An 18,843-nucleotide genomic window follows, 5' to 3' on the forward strand; every position below is an offset into this window, starting at 1 on the left:
TTAAATTTCACATTACCCTTATGTCTCTATGCATGTCACTCTCTGATGGAGAGATGATGGCTTGTCTCAAAGTGGAGAAAGTATGCAAAGCATGAAAGGTCTTTTCCCTAAATTTAGATGAGACGTCCATCATATCCTTACCTCCAGATGTAGATATGCAATTAATTCTTTAATAGTGAGGCTCATTTTTAAACAGCCTTTGCAGCTCTTTAAAATGAAATTATACTTCACAACACTCTGTGCCAAGAAACTTATTGCATATCTGAAGCCATGAATGGACAATTGTCATTTTGAGTTTAATTTACCAAATTACAAGTTTAAAGAGTTCCAAGGAATTATTATGACAGCAAATATGTTGAGCAAATTTTCCTACATGTGTATTGCTGAAGGGTATCCACAGCATGACTCTGCCACTACTATGTTTTACCATGGACCTGGTGTCTTATAGTGATTCGAGGTGTCATGTTTCTGGTAGATACATACAGGCCAGGAAGTTCAATTTTGGTTTCACAACTAATTCTTTTCCATTCAGTAGATTCTCACACATAAACTATAGATTTCAGCTGTTCTCTATGAACATCTTGCCTCATTCCCAGATTAAATATCTGCCTGTGAGATTATACAAATGGTTCTGTGTTGGTATGTTTGCAGTCATGCCATGTTCTTTTAGGTTTTAAATGACATCCAAATCTTGAGATGTAATTTTGTAATTCTACCCTTCTTTACATTAAAAACACAAAAAAAAAACAAAAAAAAAAAAAAACACGTTGGCATCTGTGGTGATTAAATGTAAAAAATGTCAAGGCATGAAAAGGCTTTTTTGCAAGACACTATGCTTGATTAGATATTAAAAGTGTATTTTTTTTACATACAAGGTTTTTTTCCTTTGAAAATTTCCAGGATATCAAAAGCATGCGATCTCTCAAAACTGAGATATTTGGGAAAAGATGCCAGCAGAGGCCATAAAAAGAGGTGGAATGTGAAGGAGAGGGTGAGTGCAGAGTAAAAAGTGTGTGTGGGGGTGTGCTTGCGTGGGTGTGTGTGTGGGCGTGTGCACGTGTCTGTGGGCGTGTGGGTGTGTGGGCGTGTTCGTATGTGTGTGTGTGTGTGTGTGCGCGTGTGTACTGTTTGACGTCAGAGCTGCATCTGTCTGAGCAGGACATCCTGTGGAACTGTTCTCACCGAGGCTCGAAGCATTTAAAGCAGCTGCTTTTGCCACCTCAGAGAAAAGCCTGGATGAGATTGGGGGAGAGGCGGAGGAAACTCTCCATCAAAATATCACAAGACCGTTGAGGTCATAACAGAAAAAAAAAAAAAAAGAGGGACCAGAGAGGGAATCTTTCATAAGTTCAGCAAATATTTAAATGACATTTAGGAATTAGATGAGATCTTCTGATGAGATGATTTCAAACCTATGCTGCTACTAGCACTTAATTGATCTTTGAAGGCAACATGAAATCTGAAGAATCAAACCCAACCCGTCTGCCCTGAACAAACATGTAAGGTAAGATATGGGAGGGTGGTGACGCAGGCGAGAAAGCCGGAGTGTTGCTGCTGCAGCTATTTTTGGCTGCGAGGAACCATAAATCAGCTCCATTTCTCTGCCCTCACTCACTTCCTACGTCACGTTTTACTCCAAGCTCTTCTCTCTGCTCTGCATCATATGACCTCACTGCTGAAAATGTGAGAGACTGCAGAATACTAAGTGCTTTCTGTGTACATCTCCTGCCAACGACTGAGCCATGAAACTGGGCAAGACTCAGATATGCAGCTAAAATCTGCACTATGCTTTTCTGTGCACAATACCAGCCGGACAATGTATGCAAATCTGGAATTTTCATGGCAATTGATAAATTAAAAGGGTAACTTCTCAATGTACCCCCACAATATGACAGTTTTTTTTTGTTATGGCTTTATTGCAAAGTTTCACTTTACCAAAATAATACACAAAGTGGTACACTTGTTAAAAAGAAAAACCTTCACAAAAGAGTGGTACAGTTGCTAAACATGATGAAAGCCGTAGTTACAGCTCCATATCTAAACTTCTCAATGTTGCAGTGAAATGGAAGAACCTCATTCCCTTAACTCTTTCTCTCATTAAATTCCTGATAGAGTCAAAAGAAAACAAAAAAAGAACAAAAACTGCTTTACACGAGCAAAAGAGCATTTACTGAGAGCTTCCAAAAGACCTAAAATAACTTTTCACATAAAAGTAATAAGTAATGGACTTAACTTCAGTGGTCCCTATACACACACTCTCTGCACAAGACTCCACTGCTGAAGAAAAAGTATGTTGAAGCCTGTTTAAAGTTTGCAACAGAACATCTAGATAAACCAGCAAAATACTACGGGAATATAATCTACCATATTTAGATTCTATTTAGAGTCTATTTAGATTAGGCCAGTGCTGAGCTATTTTGATTTCACCATTTTTGGAGGACAAATTGTTCCACACATCCCTGAAAACTCCCGGCAAAAAGTGAAATTTGTAGACGGGAGCATTATGGTTTGGGTTACCTTCATATGGTTCTGGCAGGTTCATCTAACTAAAGGAATGATGAAGAAACACACCAACTTTTTGTCACATTTAAAACACAAAGTTCGGGACATATTATTAGGATTTTTGTAAGTCTTTGGAGGTAAGCCTCTACTTTTCCAGGACTTCTCTGGGTTCTCATTCATCTTCCCTTCAACTTCAGCTTCTCTGGTCCTGTTGAAGAACAGCAATCCCATGGCATGAGGCTGCCACCACCATGTTTCAAAATGGGACGTACTGTTCCCACCAAATAAAACCTTTTGTGAGTATACAGGCCACAACAAATTCAATTTATGTCTCATCTGATACAAGCATCCTCCTCGAGGTTTTTGTGTCTCACTACATTGCTGCAATCTTTAAGTTGAACTTCTTGTGGCTTACTTTCATCCGTATTCTGGCTATTCTTCCATAAAGTCCAGATTTGTGAAATGCCTGGGTAATTGTTGTATTTTTCAGAAGATTCTCCTACCTAAGCTGTGCATCTCTGCAGCTCCTCTAGAGTTGGCACGGACCTCTTGACTGCATCTCTGTTTAAAATGCTGCCCTATCCAGCCAGTTTGTTTAGATTTTGCAGTTGTATCATACATCAGCATTTTCTGATGATAGATTGAAAACGAACATTGGCCCATGAGATGTTGAAAGCTTGGGATATTATTTTAGAGCCTATCTCAGCTTTTTTAACTTTTTAAAGACTATATCCATGACCTGCCTTGTGTGTCCTTTGGTCTATTTCTTGGTCTATAACAAACCTCTGAGATCTCCACAAACATTTATGACATTTGATTACACACACCTGGCGGTTACAGGCAGACTTTGTTTACCAATTCGGTGGTCTATGAAGGCAGTTGATCGCACCAGATTTTATTTAGGGGTATCAGAGCAAAGGAAACATAAACACAAGTACACAATGCTTTTCTTAAATTTTGAAAATTTAAAACGTTTTCTGCCATAAAAAAAAACATTGAGGTTTATCGTCGTATATTGTGACAAAAGTTCAACAAGTATGGTGTGCCACAAAATAAATTTTTTAGTTGTTCAACAGGTACAAGCGGAAAGATGTGCAGTGTCAGCGAGAGACTTTACTCATTATATACAAAACAACAACAAACTCAAACGTACAAATTGTAAACTGTGGAGGTGATCTAGCTAACTGCGGAGGTTATTAGTAATTTCTGTTTTATAAAAATAATAACTATTTCAATTTTTTCCTTGTGAACTGCAGACAATCCCTAGATATTTAAAGTATGTTTTATGAGAAAAACGGACATTTCCACATAGTGACATCCTGTACGAACCTGATTATGTTGCATCATTTATGAATGGTGAGGAAAGAACAAACATGGGTGGAGCAGTGTGGACACAACGGTATCGGATTGGACAAACTGCTTCCTCAGTAGTGTTGCAGCGCTCACTGATTGGATGCTGGTTCCAGTGGGCGGGGCTTATTCCTAACAAGGATACGTTTTACTCTTAGCTTAAATCGGCTCTGTCACACTCAGAAAAAGCAGCTGTCACACCGTGTGCTGCAGTTAAATCGCTTGTTTTTGGAGTTTTAGAACATGTCTAACCACGGATGAAGTAGTCTGGCGATTCAAATCGATTGCAGCTGCTTGTTTTCACCAGGGTTTAATTTTTAAAGACCGACTAAAGCAGTGACTCTGCATGGAGCAGCCGAAGACGCAGCGTCGGGGCTTCCCTACTCCACAGCCTGCAGGCGGGGAGCCACCGATGCGTTTGACCATCACTTCAACAACCGGCTGCCCGGTGGAGCTCAGTGTCCAGCGGGGAGAGACTGCGGAGGGGCTGAGGAAGCTCATCTCCCAGAAACTGGGGCTGCAGACAGACAGAATCATAGTGGTGCATAAAGACAGGTAGGTTAGCTCTGACTGTGTGTCTATGTGTGAAACCAGTGGGATGCTGGCTTGAGACACTTTACCCGCTTCCACTGCTGCTGGTGGTCGTGAATGGGTGAATGAATGTAGTGTGAAGTATATATGTACAGGTCACTTACCATAAACTTGTACCCTTTTTGTGTTATAAAGCCACCTGACTGCAGGGACACTGATGGAGCAGGGTGTGACAGATGGCAGCAGACTGACTCTGGTCCCAGTTATTGAAACTGGTTCAGTAGTAAGTTTGTCTCCCACGTTCTCTTTTTACAAACGTAGCAAAATTATATGCAGCCATGAACAAAAACTGAGCTATTTGGGGGATTGCGGTTATTTATTGCAGAGTTCAACTAGAGAGAAGACGGTGATGGACACGTTGGAGAGTTTGACAGAATCCCAGGTGAGAACCTGCATTAGGCGCTAAGTGGACGTTGTTTTATATATAATGAAAAAAATTATTTTCTTGTAAAATATTCTATCATTTTTATTTATAACTGAAACCTGAGCTGAACTGCATGCAGGTGATCTTAATTTGTAATTTAATCTTCGTCTTGCACCAAAATTAGCACCACAAGGCTCAGTGTTTGGTACAGTCCAGTTTACTGAATATGCCCATGCTTCGGTTGAGAAAATTTATATGATCCATAAATTATAAATCTATAATCATTTAATCAGATTAAAAGCTGGTTCTACAAACTTGTTGACCTAATGCAGAAAATATATATATATATGTCTTTGGGCTACAAATTCCTAAGAACAAACTACTTTTTCACTTTGTTATTAAATAAATGAATGTCTGGATGGCATTCATTTGGCTTCAAGTACTAAAATAAAGAAACTTATTATCTCTGACTATATTTTTGACTGGTGTAATATTGTCTGGTCAAATACTTTGGCATTTTAATTGATTTAAAGTCTGTGACTTCAATCATTTGGGCTTACTTTTTAGCATTTAACTGAGTTGTTTCATAACAGATTTGTTGATTTATACGAGTTTTAATCAGAATGTTTATATGATTGGATTGTGTTGAATTTATACAAATTCAATGGATTTGAATATATAAACTTTACACAAAAAGTGACGAACTGTGTGGTATTTTTTTTTATCTCTCTTAAATTGTACTGCATTTGTAAGGAAAACACAGAAGTGTTGTACCCAAGAAAACTTGACAAACATCTTTGCCAATGCCAAACAGTTTATGGTGGCGGCACTATGATGGTGTGGCACAATACTAATAATGAATGCCATCTGTGTCACCGGAAAAAACAATGATCGTCATCACTGGAGGTAGTCTAGGTTCAGGGGAATGTCAAGATTATAATAATTTGAATTATTATGCCCTTTATGTCTTGGGGCAAAAGGCAAAAACAAAACTAGCAATTCCAATGGATAAAAAATAATTAAGTAAATGAATAAATAAGAGATTAAAACCAATATCTAAGGAAATAAACCAAAAATGTTGCTAAAAATAAATGTCTTGATGCCTTTTTTAAACAGTCAGTGGATTGTGAAGATTCACAGAGTGTCACGCGTGTCATAGACGGCAGTAGAGAAGGCCCTATCTCAGTTTGGTTTTGGGTATAAGGAGTGGAGGGAGCGTGTTGTTGTGTTAAGCAGTTCTTTGACCAAGGTGGGGCCCTTTCCATAGATGCATTGGTGTGTGAGGAGAGAAATCTTGAATTCAATCCTGGTGGAAATGGGAAGCCGTGAGATTCTTTTTGACATCGGGACCATTATAAACGAAATAAACAGGGTTTCTAACACAACGCAAATTTTCTTTATCTTGTAAATTGCAGCTATAATAATTGATTTATTATGTTTACTATTGTCATCAAGACAAACTCATGTTTGCTATTTATTATTTCTTTAAACAGAGTTTTGTCCTTCTTTGTCCTCAGATTTTCTCTGAGCAGTTCTTAACTCACTTTCATTGTCAACAAAACAATGGTTTTCTTATCAGCAACTTTTCTATCAAATTCGGGATGAAAATCTTGAAGATTTCTTTTTCCCTGATTATTTTGCAGATAGAGGACTTCCTTTTGGGGCGCCTGCCTCTGACCCTCAGCCTTGGAGCCGGGGCCCACACGATGTATGTGCAGCTCCAGCTGTCGCAGGAGGTCAGGGAGCTCCAGGGGAACATGGACTCAGTGGTTCAGACCAGATGCAAACCTCAAATTGCACAGGCGAACAATGGGGATCTCCTGGAGGCATCCTCTGCAGGGTCCTCCTTAGGATTCACCAGCTCACAGACTTCCTCTCCGCCCTTGCCCTCGGCTCGCTCAGCATCCTCCCTCCAATGTAGCACTCAGAAACCCAGAACTTCCTTTATCTCGTCCACAAGCGTAGCACGTGAACACTGCATCGATCCTCCATTAGTGCGGCACTCGCAGTCTGACTGCAAACCTGCTTTGCCTTTGGACTCTACACATCCTCCAAATCTACCTCCTGCAGCTACACCAGTCTGTTCATCCAGACCCACCAGTTCTGAACCAGGCCCAGCTTCAGCCTTCATAGAGGTCTGTGATGATACCTGTTTTCCTCTCCCAATGACTGTAGTTAACAGAAAACATCCAAAATTCACTTTTAGTTTTTTATAGACATTATTGACTTATTTTTTTTAACAGGGAGATGTTCCTGCACATAAGCCACAGCCTCCAGGGGCGGTCATTGACAGCGTCGTGAATCACTCTCCAGGCGTCTTCTCTGGAACGTTTTCTGGTAGGTCTTTGTAGAAACAGCAGTCTGTAAATACATACAGTAGATCCTTCCAAAAGTTATTTTCACATTTCAGGTTAGAAAAGCAAACTTTAACTAAATGTGTTGGGGGGGTTTTATGTGATACACCAACATAAAGTAACATATGTGAAGGGGAAATAGTTTTTTTTACTAACTTAAATCTGAAAAATATGGCACAGTTATGGATTCTGTTCCGTTTATTCTAATACTTAATAAAATTTGACACAACACCTCTGGAAGTCATTTACTTAATAAACAGAATCCTGTGTGTGTAGTTTAATCATGATACAGATCCATGATTCATGCTGTGGAGCTGTTCAGTAAAGGCTTCAGAGTTCATTAGTGAACAAACATGAAGACCAAAGAGTGCAGCAAGCAGATCAGGGAGAAAGCCTAGGAGAAATCTGAACCAAGTTTGTGTTTAGAACATCTTAAAGAACACTATCCAGTCTATCTACTGAAATTACTGTAGAGTAGAGAGATTTTGGCATTTTAATTGCCAAAACAAACCCACCAAGACATGGCTGTCACGTAAACTAGGAGAGGAAAGGAGAGCACATAGCGAGGCCACCAAGAGGCCCAAGAGGCCCATCCTCTAGAGGAGCTGCAGAAACCCACAGCTCAGGAGTCAGAATCTGTCATCAGGAGACCTATTGTTCATGCACTTTATGATCCTTGCCTTTAGGAATGAGCAGCAAGAAGAAATCCAGATTCAACATGCAATGCAAAAGATTATATCTGGCAGGAAACTAGAACTGCATATCACCCTGAAAACGCTGCGTAATGTGGTGGCAGCATCATGCTGTGGAGATGATTTTCCTCAGTGAAAACAGGAAAGATCGTCAGGATGATGAAGCACATTTTTCAGACTTTATTATTAAAAATGTTGATCATTTTCCATCCTCTGTGTTGCAATATGATGTATCACATAAAATCACAATAAATGACATTGATTTGTGTGGTTATAATATGATATAAACACGTAAACTTCAATGGGCACTTTAAAAATGTGCCAGACGTTTTTCTTTTTAATGTAATCAAAATGAATAAATAAACATTGTAACAAGTTTACCAAGAAGGTGAAAGTTTACACAAACTGTTACCAAAGACCTAGCTCCACAGCTTTTACTATTTTATCTGTATATCGATCATTAATATTTCTAATAATTTCCAATCCTATCAGGGACTCTGGCCCCGTGCGGTCATGGAGGCATCACTCATCCTCGTCGCGGCATCGCCATCATTCTCCAAATCCTCAACGACTTGCTCAGAGCTGCCTGTCACCACCAGGGGGCGCTGCTGCCTCCTTTATGTAACGAGTGCACTGCCTCAAACCTTCCAGGCAGCCATCTCACCGCAGAGGATCCCTGCATGGGAAGAAACAGACAAACACCAACCCAAAGCACAGCGCGCAGCGGTAAACTAATATTTGATGCACAATTCAGTATGCTGATCCACTGTTTTATTGTTGTCAAATTATAACAAATGTCATCTGAAAGCATTTTATTTTAGACAAACTGGTCCAGTTTAGACTCAATGTCAATTTGTATTAATTAATTTTATTCCAAAACTATCCAATCATCTACGTAATTGCATGTTTAAATACATTATTTCGAATATTATTATAAGATTTTCAGCTAAAGTGTTCAATTAGTCCATTTTCCAACAGAAATGTGTAAACAAATTCAAAATTTTGAATGCTATATATAGATATATAGATATATATATATAAACGTGCAATTTCACTCTTTGCAAATTAATTCTATAAAACCTATTTGTTTTCACACACATGCATTGAGTATAACACAGTTTTTTTCTTCTCTCTCCAGGAGGGGATGCGAGTCAGACGCTTCACTCTTCTGAAGAGAATAAGACGATGCACTGCAAGATGGAGCGCCTGCAGCTTCTGATGCATCAGAGGCGTCGCCATAGGCGGATTCGTAGGTGTTCTCTCCTCCATGGATTCGCTCAACCAAACCAGCACCGGCTCCACCGTTCCTAGTGTACGCAAACAGCTCACTGTGATTTCTTCTTGTAGCTATTTGAACAGAAGGAAACATGTTCATAATATGCAGTACATAAAACCAGAGCAGGTTTTTTCTGTTTATAGTGACGTATATTAGACATACAAAAATGTATAAGGTTTATACAGCTCTTTTCCTGCGTCCGTTTACTGAGCATGATGGGGGATAGCTCTTTATGTAGTATAACATTACAGAAAGTTCTTTTTTGTTTGTTTGTTTCTCTGTTCTACATTTTTTAGAGTTTAGTTACTGTGAGCAGAATACATAAGTACTTCTGATAAAGAGGGTTTCTGTCAGCTCTGTGGGCCTTGGGAGCTTGTTATTCTCTGAACACAAAACAAATAGCAAATCAACCTTGAAAATGATGCAGGACTATGTCGTTTTTAACTCATGCGTTGTGCCTTACAACAACATGCAGTATTTACAGATGGTCCTTCTAGTTTTCCTCCTTCACCAGTAATACTATCCTTAGCTCATGAAATATACATTATGTTTTCCTCCTCATCCTTAAAGGGATATTTTAGGATTTTTAAATTTAGGGTCTTTTAAGGTTTTACTATCTCAACTGAAGTTAATAACCCTTCTTATTTAGTAGAATCTTTGCAAACATGTTTTCAAATAACGCCAGGATTATGTGTGCAGGTTAGAATTTAAAACAATTAGTGTTCTAGAGCCTTACTGAAATCCCTCAAAAAAAGGGATTAATCAACAAAATTGATTAATATTAAAATATTCTTATATTCCTAACAAGCCTCAATGGTCATTGTTACTGTAGGACATGATATTTTCACAATCAAAAATGACGACAGAAAATATTCTGCCTTGAAACAAAACATTCAACTTGTTTAATTTCTAAATCTTTGGTGGAAATAACCTTGAAAATGATCATTGGGGATGTGTTTGTGGCTAAAATAAGCTGATTTTTAGTTTCTAGCTCATTGAAAATACATTATTTTTTTTAAAAGTCGTTTATGTTCTGTAATCAGAACATGCTTCAGGAGGATCATTGGTGGCGCACCGCCTCCAGCCTACGCTGCTCGTGTACATCAGCTTCTTTGTAAATAACCACTTGATGGCTTGACAATTCATATGAGCATTTGCATAAACTTCTACCACGTTTATGAGACTTGAGTACTTTTAAGCTAGAAGTGTACTTATGTCGTGGCTCCTCTCGGGCCAGCATTAGGTTCAGCCTCCAGGTCTGTCTAATCTGATTATTGAACGGATACTAGAAGGGTTGTATTATATATTTATAATATATTAGCAGCTCAAAATCTTTGACGGCAACTTTAGTTTTAAAATCTTGAATTATCCCTTAAAATATGCATTGATATGTCTGTGTTGGTTTCTGGTTTACCTCCACGCTGTAATTCCTGTAATGTGAACGACACAGTCCAAACACTGTGACTTGTCTTCTTTGACATACTGTTCTGTAAATTTTATGTAAATATTCTACTTGGTGATGTAGTCTGAGTTCATTTTAACTTCAAAAAGTTGAGATTTATCTGTGACTAGATGAGATCAATGTATTTGATCAGGTGACTTACCTCTTTCATGTTTATTAAAGAGTGTGCCTCTTACAACTGACCACAACTCTAAGCAATATATTGCCTTATCGTGAATGTTAAGAGTCTGTGTCATCTTTGGAGAATATTCCCTTTAAAAATGAAGAAGAGCATATACACAATAATGAAAGCAGAGACTTAATAAAACCTTGAAAAGACTTTATTAGTTCATTCGACTGTTCTATGTGGAGTTCACCCTTTCATGTTGAGACATTTATTGGAAGAATCAACTGGTTTTTGTGATATTTGTTGACTGAAGGAGTGTCCTCTACGTGTTATTCTGTCTTTTTCCTCTACCTCTTTTATCTGCTTACACGCACATTATTCCACGCTTACATAACCATAATATAAGACTGGCGTCAGTCACACATAGCATTAGATAAAACTGATAAGGATTGTCAACACTTTTTGGCGAGGGTGGGGAACAAGGAATAGATCAAATCAAAACTGGCTCTTCATCCTTTATGTCATTCAGTGTCATCTTAAAGGTGTGCTGAGTGGTGGACTGTGACTGTATCGCTGTTCCAAAATGAGTTTGTGTTATACACTGCATCATTTGACATTAAATCTTTTTATATATAGTTAGCAAGATCCTCATTTCTTTACGTTGAAAGACAAATCTCTGGTCTGGAAAAAGATCTCCAGGTGAAAATTCTTTTTAAAAGTATTTAAAGGAATATTCAACTGAATGAATATTCTTACCATAAAAGCAAAGAATGCATATTTGTATATTCTCTGTCTCACTGACAGTGTGTTTATTGCTTTGCTTCCTGTGTGTTCACGCATGTGAAACGCACAGGAGATTTTTCTGCTGGGTTTTAGTGTGTTGGAAAGAAAGACATCCATTTTCTCCTACACTCTCCTTCATACTCCTCCTCCTTTTAACACTGCAGAGAGAAGCTCCCCTCCCCCACACCTTTTGTCACAATCCCTGCCCTGTGGTGAAAAGACAAATCTCATTTGTAGTGTGACATGCAAATACCAAGTCTGAGCCAGACTATTCTTCATTAGCATTCAAAGTGTGGATTTTGTTCTTTTTCGAGGAGAACCTCCCAGATCTCCTTCAGTCCCAGGATATATTTTTAGCTCTCGGCAGTGTGGCTATTAGGCTAACGCTAGCAACATACATACTTTGCTTAAATAAAGAGAAACACAGGTTTGTCTAAATCCTGCCATTCATAGCTGTTCATAAAACTCTCCTGTTTCACTACTGGGGTGGATCAAAAGTGATGAACACCAAGCGTTCAGAACAGCATCGAGAATACAGGTGGCGTCGTAGGTGGAGCTCTGCTTATAGAGACAAATCAGTTGCACTGAGAGGAGCTGCAGCAGCCGGGGGTGTGCTGATAACTGATAAAACACATGAGCATGAATGAAAATACTGTCTGGGCTTTGTACCCAGTGTTAGAGTGGCGACATTATGCTCTGTAAAATGAAGACTATGTGTCACAGAGACCCTAAAAACAAGAAATGCATTGGGTAAATCCAAAGCAGGGCTGGTTTCAGGTTAAAGGACCGTCGCTCAGAGGACTACAGCTTTTGGAGAGGAGAGAGGCTGATTTCTGTGCAAACCTGAACAGCCAGTTTTCAACCAGCGGCTCTGTTTGAATGTTGAGAGACCTGAAAGGCCTTTTCAAATGCAACTACACCTCTGCAGGATAGCAACAACTGGCTGATGACCCTCTGGTTTATTGTTAGGCTTCTCACCCCCACGTCCTGTCTTTTTTTTTTTTTTACAGAGACAGCTGCAGAGAGACAGAGCTGAAACTCCTGGGGGTGGTTTTACATACTGAAGCACTGAGAAAGAGCAGTGAGACTGTAACCAAAATTAGTCAAAACAAGGTAAAATGGGATGCTTGTGACAAGGTCATCTGATATGCAACACATTTGATTCCCCAATCTACACTGTCTTGAAAAAGTATAAATGTACATTTTTATTTTGTCAAACTTCTGCATCACTCTACTCCCAAGTATTTTATTTATTTTGATAGACAACATTCTGAAAATTGTTTAGGGCTAAGAAAATGATTCATGCTTTACATTGATTTTTAAACAAAAATAAAGAACAACTTGTAATTCACCCTGGTTAGACACAACTAAATAAAACCAGAACCTCTCCTGCTTGGTGAATAGAGTTCACATATGTCCTAACTAATCCATAGTTAGCTGTTGTTTCCTCCTGCTGCTTGGGAGACATACTGTCTCTCCAGTGTTTAATACTTTTTGCCCTTGGTATAAAACTGTTATGTGGTCTGCCTGCTGATGGAGATTTAATCTGACCTGTTCACTGGTTTCTGATCTTGTGGCTCTCATATCATGTGCATGGTATAAAATAAACAGTGCTTGGCAATATTTTTTGTATTTTAAGTAGTAACCACAGTTTTTCAATTTTACACTAAATGCCAAAACAACCTGCTCCAAATCTCAATTGCCATTTTAGTTCCTAATATTTGGTGGCCATTGTAGCTTTTTAATGTTATGGATGCTTTTAGAGATTCGTTTACTTCACACACTGCCACGTTGGTTATTGGTCTTCATGAAAATTTACAAATTGATCAGGTCTTGCTGCTTGAGTTCACATAATCTAACCAAAAGAAAAGGAAACAAACAGACAAACAAAAAAAATAACAATTCTAAGAGGGGAACCCTTAAATTCGTATTTTTAGTTAATGTAGGGAAATGCCAGTTTGTGTAGCATACACATAATATCTAAGAGATTTGTTTTCTTTTTCATATTAAATATGACACAGATGAAGATAACAGTGAAGTTTCCAATCCTCATTTCACAGGCAAGTGGATTATAACAAAGTTCATGACTGACACCACCCAAGAGAAAGAAGGAAAAACACGTACAAATGCTGTATATTATTATCAAATAGACTATATGTAAGAGAGAGAAGAAACACGAGATATCTCAACATGTTTTATATATACTGTATATATATATACATAAAAGACACTGCGTAAAATAGGCAGACAATGGAAAACAAAATGCTAACACTTTCATACACAAACACATTTGTCGCGGTGACAAAATGACAAATGGGTATTCCAAAATGGGACTTTTGTGTTTTTTGGACAATAAAGAAGTTGGATCAATGAGGTTTGCAAAATGGAGGGAACATGAGGGCGAGAAGCCACGAAAAAAAAACCCACCGCCCCTATAATTACCACCCAGAGATTCGAAATGATAAATGTAATTATGCTATAATATGGTTTGCACACAACAAATATGGTGGACACTATGAAGAACAGTTGAGGTTTGAGTGCGAAAAGTGGAAAGACTTCTCGTTCCGTAATCGAAACGAAGTGTTTTCAGCATGCCGACAAGTTGTTTTTCAGCCTGGATTAGTAGTTGTTCAATGCGCTGAACGGGAGATGGCAGTAGAGTTACCATACTGTTCGACAGCAGAAGAAGTGTTCTGCACCCAAGCTATAAAAGGGGGCGCCTCCCCTTTCCCGGTCTCACTCGTCTCTTATCGGCACCACTTTACGTTCTCCTGTTCTCCACATAAGGACAAAAGGTATTCGCGCCGTTCGCATTTACTGTAATTCTGATATTTACGTAGGGGGAGGTCGACCGTTCTTCATTTATCATTGTATTTTGATGTAAGGTATTAGTGTGTTTGAAAGATGTTATATTTTTAGTAAACGTTAAAGATTAAAATTCTAAAATTCGTTGTATTCTTCGTACAGAACATATGAGAAAACTAGACCAGGCAATTCTTAGCCGGATTTGGTTGTTTTGAATACTTGTGTAACCCTAAAAGTAGGGCAGCGTGCTGCACTTGAGTAGGTCACTAAGACAAAGACCAGCCCGGTTACACAAAATGGCGACGAGGAAAAACCCGGCTAATGGCTAAGTCAAACAAAGGCATCCCTTATTATGAAATCGAAACGATGTTGGGTTTTAATGAGGATAATTAGGTTTACACCGTTTATTTCCCACATTTTATTAGCTAAAAAGGCATTTGTATTACTTCGAAAAAACGCGGTGAGCGTCTGACCAAAAAGTGCGCAACTGCCAGGCGCCATTTTGTAACTGACCTACTTTCTGCTAAAGCTGCGTCATGGTGCCTGCTGTTTACTCGACGAGGCTGGAATGCGACTTGTGGGATTTTCTTTAACACTCTTAATATTTTTTTTAAACCTCTTTCAGTTACTTTGTGAAAATGTCGGATGAGGGTAAGCTGTTCATCGGAGGGCTGAGCTTCGAGACCAACGAAGATTCTTTGGCTGCAGCTTTCGGCAAATATGGAACCATCGAAAAAGGTAGCCTATTTAGATTGATTTATGTAACCGTATTCTATTCTGGAGAAGGGTTTCATTATATATTAAATGTAAGTTTAAAACTTAAAAAAAAATTTTTATTTTTTTTTTAGTTGATGTAATCAGAGACAAAGAGACCGGAAGATCTCGTGGCTTTGGCTTTGTGAAATACGACAATGTTGAGGATGCTAAAGATGCTCTGGATGCCATGAACGGAAAGGTAATTTTTATGCCTTCATATACCACCCTAGCCGTCTGCAAATGAATATTTTAAGACATAAAAGCTTATTTTCGTATCATTTAATGCCCTCCAGACACTTGATGGACGGGCAATTCGAGTTGATGAGGCAGGAAAGGGTGGCCGCTCCAGAGGAGGCTTTAGCTCTGGCCCACGTGGAGGCAGGTTCAACTCTGGTGGCCGTGGGGGGAGGGGACGTGGCTTCTCCAGTCGCGGTGAGTATTACAACCAAACTAATTCACTTTTTTTTTCTCTCTCCTTTGTATGTAATATTTGCTCTGTGCATTTAGGTGGCAGCTACGGTGACAGAAGCTACGGTGACAGAAGCTATGGCGACAGAAGCTTTGGTGGTGGAGACAGAAGCTTTGGTGGCGGTGGATACAGAAGTGGAGGATATTCCTCAGGTGGTTACAGGGACAACAGGTAAGTCTGCTAACCAGCCTTTAAATGGCAATGTCTACAAATGATAAAGAGTAAAACATACTTTGTCATCTTTTAGGGGACAGGGTGGATATGGAGACCGCTCTGGATCCTATCGTGACAGCTATGACAGCTATGGTAAGCATCTTTTATGATACTTAAATGTAGCTATTTTTGTGGGCTGTCAAACCTTAAGTGATACCATATGTTGTAGTGCTGTACTAAAGATGTTGACAACTTGCCATAGCACAAATTTGGAGGATTTTAAAAAAAAGTTCTATCAAACTGCCATATTTAAGTAGTATTAAGGATACCTTTTGTAGCCCTAATATTTAAGACTCATGTGTGCCCCTCAGTTCTGTACCTGAGCCCAAGATCAAGCCTCATTGCATACAGTTGCCTGTCTTTGCTGTCCCGTTCCACACTGAAAGAGGCTGGCGGAGACATTTAAGCTCTAAGGCAGATGACAATGCCACCTTCAAAAGTCGCTCACTTCTCAACTGATGGAGCCCTTTGAGCAAAAAAAGAAAAAAAAAAAAAAGGGAGGGTTGTAGCACTAGCTCTAGTGGGTTGAATGGATATTGTGAAACACCAGTGTCAACATTCAGTGTCTTTACCTGTGCCCACTTCTTATCCTCCAGCGACACACGAGTAAACCTCCCTGATTCAAGATTCATCACTTGGCTGGCCGTATTTGAAAGCTGTGCTCCTCAAGGAAAAAAAACATGTCCACGTGTATTATGTAGTTCTGTTGTAGAAGCTTGGCATCTGACTTAAATGTAGCCATGAGTTTTGGTTATTTCTCAACCATGTTACAAATTATAATTTACTAGTCTTGCTCAATTGACCACTCCCATCGTTCAAAACATCTGTATGATCTCACTACTGTACGGTCCCCTTCTTTTATTACGTGGGGATAAAGCAGCTATCCACATTGCTTTCTGTCGATCAGTTAATCAGCTAATTTCTTTTGTCCAGCACTTTAAAGTGTTTTGTTTTTTTATAAGATCTTAATGGGGCTTTTTTGTTATCCTTGTTGATAAACTGACCTACCTCCTACCAAATCTTTAAACTGAGGAAAGAACTAGCATACTCAGATTAACCTTTGGGGGATTTTATTGTTAAATTTCTTAAACTATTGAGAACCTTAGCTTACCCAAGGCTCATTTTGTGTTCAATCTCCCAAAAGAGTGAATTCCTGGTGAACTACACATCCGAAGTGGCCGGCTGTTCATGAAGTTGCAAAATGCAGCATGCTACAGTCTGCCCAAGGTATCTTCTGTGCTCTGCTCAACATCTGCATCTTAACTGTGCTGTAAATGGACTCTTGTTTAAAGTGATCAGAAAATGTAACTTCGTTACCAGAGTAAACTGAACGGGAACAGTTTTTTTGTACTTTATGTTCTTTGTATGATCCAAGATTTTTTTTTTCTTTGTCAGTTTGGCTTCATGGAGCCTATTAAAACAATGTGAAATGATCCTGATTCCGTTGCCTCTTCAAAATGATCACATGGGAAATGTTAAGGTGGTGGCTAACTCGTTGCTGCGTGGGAACACTGTTTTATTCCCAACATCACTTAAAATGGATGTTGTGGAAGGGCACTAAAATTTGGCTTTCTTCCATCAAAGATTAACTTGTGCAGCTGCTTAATTTCTATCATGTAAGGTTAGGCAAATTTTCTTTTGATCAAGTGCCTCTTGTACATTTGTTAAGGGAATTTGATTTAAATTCTATCAAGTGAGTTCAAACTTCCAGTGAAATTACAATTGAAAGTGACACGAGTTTTCAAGCCATCAGCTGGTGTCCTGTCAATGCTTCAGTATGTTCCAAGACCTCAGCTCCTTCAAAAACCTACAAGTCCTTGGAGAGAAGTGTTGCGCCTGCCAACAAGTGCTCAAAGATGAAAAGCTGCTCTTGCCTATATCATAAATGAAGAAAGTAGGCCAGTGCACGTGAGGTAAAAATCTCCTTTTGCTTTGCTCACATCCTTGAAACGCAGTTCTCATTGTTTCCATGAATACCTACAATTGTGTAAAGTCCTGTGCTTCAGATGTCTCCTGCAACCATGCCATGGCCTCTTCCCCGAATCAGATAATGCCATAATGAGGGAATGTTTTAAGGAAGCTTCCGGATTGTAGCGCTCTAAAAGTCCGCAAACATTTGCCTCTAAATCACGGATAGAATTGTGCTCGGTCAAGTTCTGTTCACCCCCCCATTGCTCCTCAAAATTTCCTCCAGTAATAACTTTCCAAGTCACCCATATTACTGCAACCACACTACTGAAATGTCTGTTCTCCTATGGCAAGTTTAAGTGTTGCATGCAGAATCTCGTGCTGCCTGTGTGTTTTTAGGCCTAATTGATGTCTTTCTCTAGGTTGAACTGACCAGCTGAGACTTGACTGGATCTCATCACAGCGTGGTCTGATGGCTACAGCTGGCACAGTGCCTAATGCAGACTCACCTTAGCAGGTAAAACAAAAAACACCACATATAGACCTGTGCAGGTGAAACTACTTAACATTTTGAGTAAACTTGGCATGTTGATGTGTTGCAGGTCGCTATGAAGGAGTGGGTTTGGTGCAGTCGGCACCGAAAAGTACTGAAGGTCCTTTTGGATGGCTTGTCAGAAACGAATGTGTAAAATCTAAGCAACTGTGAAATGTTTGACATCAAAGACGATTGAGACATTCTGCAGCTAATGCTCCCTTTTATTTTTGTAAAATAAAGCTAAGACTAAATCACTTGGTCTTGTTTTCACTTTAAGTATTTATTTTTGTGATACTTGGGGGTTGGAAAAATTAAAAGCCCAAATATGTTTAAGTTTGATGGCCTTCTCATTTGGGAAAACTATTTCCCTTTGATGGGTACCTGGCAAATTAACGGATGTTACTATAGTCCAAGAGCATCCCCTCATTGGTTGCTAAGGCAATTGTCCATAGCAACAGATGACTCGATGCTTTGACGTAATCTGTTACTAAGGGTGTTGACCAATAGGTGGAATGTTTGCACAAGTGCAATAATAGGTGGAGGATTTACAACTTTGCAAGTGAGCATCTCATTAGTCTGCAGTGTTTATACCAGATGGGCAGTTTATTTGTAAGACGGGCAGAAGCCAGTTGACAGGCTGGGTGCTTTCAAAATCTCAATTTATCCTGTTGCACTCG

General features: G+C 39.2%; 2 protein-coding genes across 8 annotated transcripts; both read left to right on the top strand.

Annotated features, from left to right (window-relative positions):
* Positions 1 to 3,844: 3,844 nt before the first annotated feature.
* LOC114146753 (midnolin) lies at positions 3,845 to 10,910 on the top strand. Its single transcript, XM_028021076.1, has 7 exons — positions 3,845 to 4,407; positions 4,579 to 4,666; positions 4,769 to 4,825; positions 6,451 to 6,942; positions 7,051 to 7,144; positions 8,346 to 8,579; positions 8,992 to 10,910. Exons 1-7 carry the CDS (start codon positions 4,199 to 4,201, stop codon positions 9,162 to 9,164), a joined length of 1,347 nt encoding a protein of 448 aa, XP_027876877.1. The 5' UTR covers positions 3,845 to 4,198; the 3' UTR covers positions 9,165 to 10,910.
* Positions 10,911 to 14,114: 3,204 nt separating this feature from the next.
* cirbpa (cold inducible RNA binding protein a) lies at positions 14,115 to 18,420 on the top strand. Of its 7 annotated transcripts, none has more exons than XR_003595978.1 (7): positions 14,115 to 14,275; positions 14,911 to 15,023; positions 15,134 to 15,240; positions 15,335 to 15,681; positions 15,758 to 15,816; positions 18,054 to 18,148; positions 18,234 to 18,420. XR_003595978.1 is itself a non-coding variant. In XM_028021321.1 (7 exons), the coding sequence occupies exons 1-7, from the start codon at positions 14,130 to 14,132 to the stop codon at positions 16,870 to 16,872; spliced, it is 702 nt and encodes a 233-aa protein (XP_027877122.1). In that variant the 5' UTR covers positions 14,115 to 14,129; the 3' UTR covers positions 16,873 to 17,156. The 7 variants fall into 7 exon arrangements, 6 of the variants coding, with proteins under 6 accessions (XP_027877122.1, XP_027877123.1, XP_027877120.1 ...); XM_028021321.1 differs by lacking the exons at positions 18,054 to 18,148; positions 18,234 to 18,420 and adding an exon at positions 16,868 to 17,156 and having other exon boundaries at positions 15,335 to 15,473; positions 15,549 to 15,681; XM_028021322.1 differs by lacking the exons at positions 18,054 to 18,148; positions 18,234 to 18,420 and adding an exon at positions 16,320 to 17,156 and having other exon boundaries at positions 15,335 to 15,419; positions 15,549 to 15,681.
* Positions 18,421 to 18,843: the final 423 nt, after the last annotated feature.

The sequence above is a fragment of the Xiphophorus couchianus genome, chromosome 6 (genome assembly GCF_001444195.1).
Source record: "Xiphophorus couchianus chromosome 6, X_couchianus-1.0, whole genome shotgun sequence".
In the NCBI taxonomy this organism is placed as follows: Eukaryota; Metazoa; Chordata; class Actinopteri; order Cyprinodontiformes; family Poeciliidae; genus Xiphophorus; species Xiphophorus couchianus.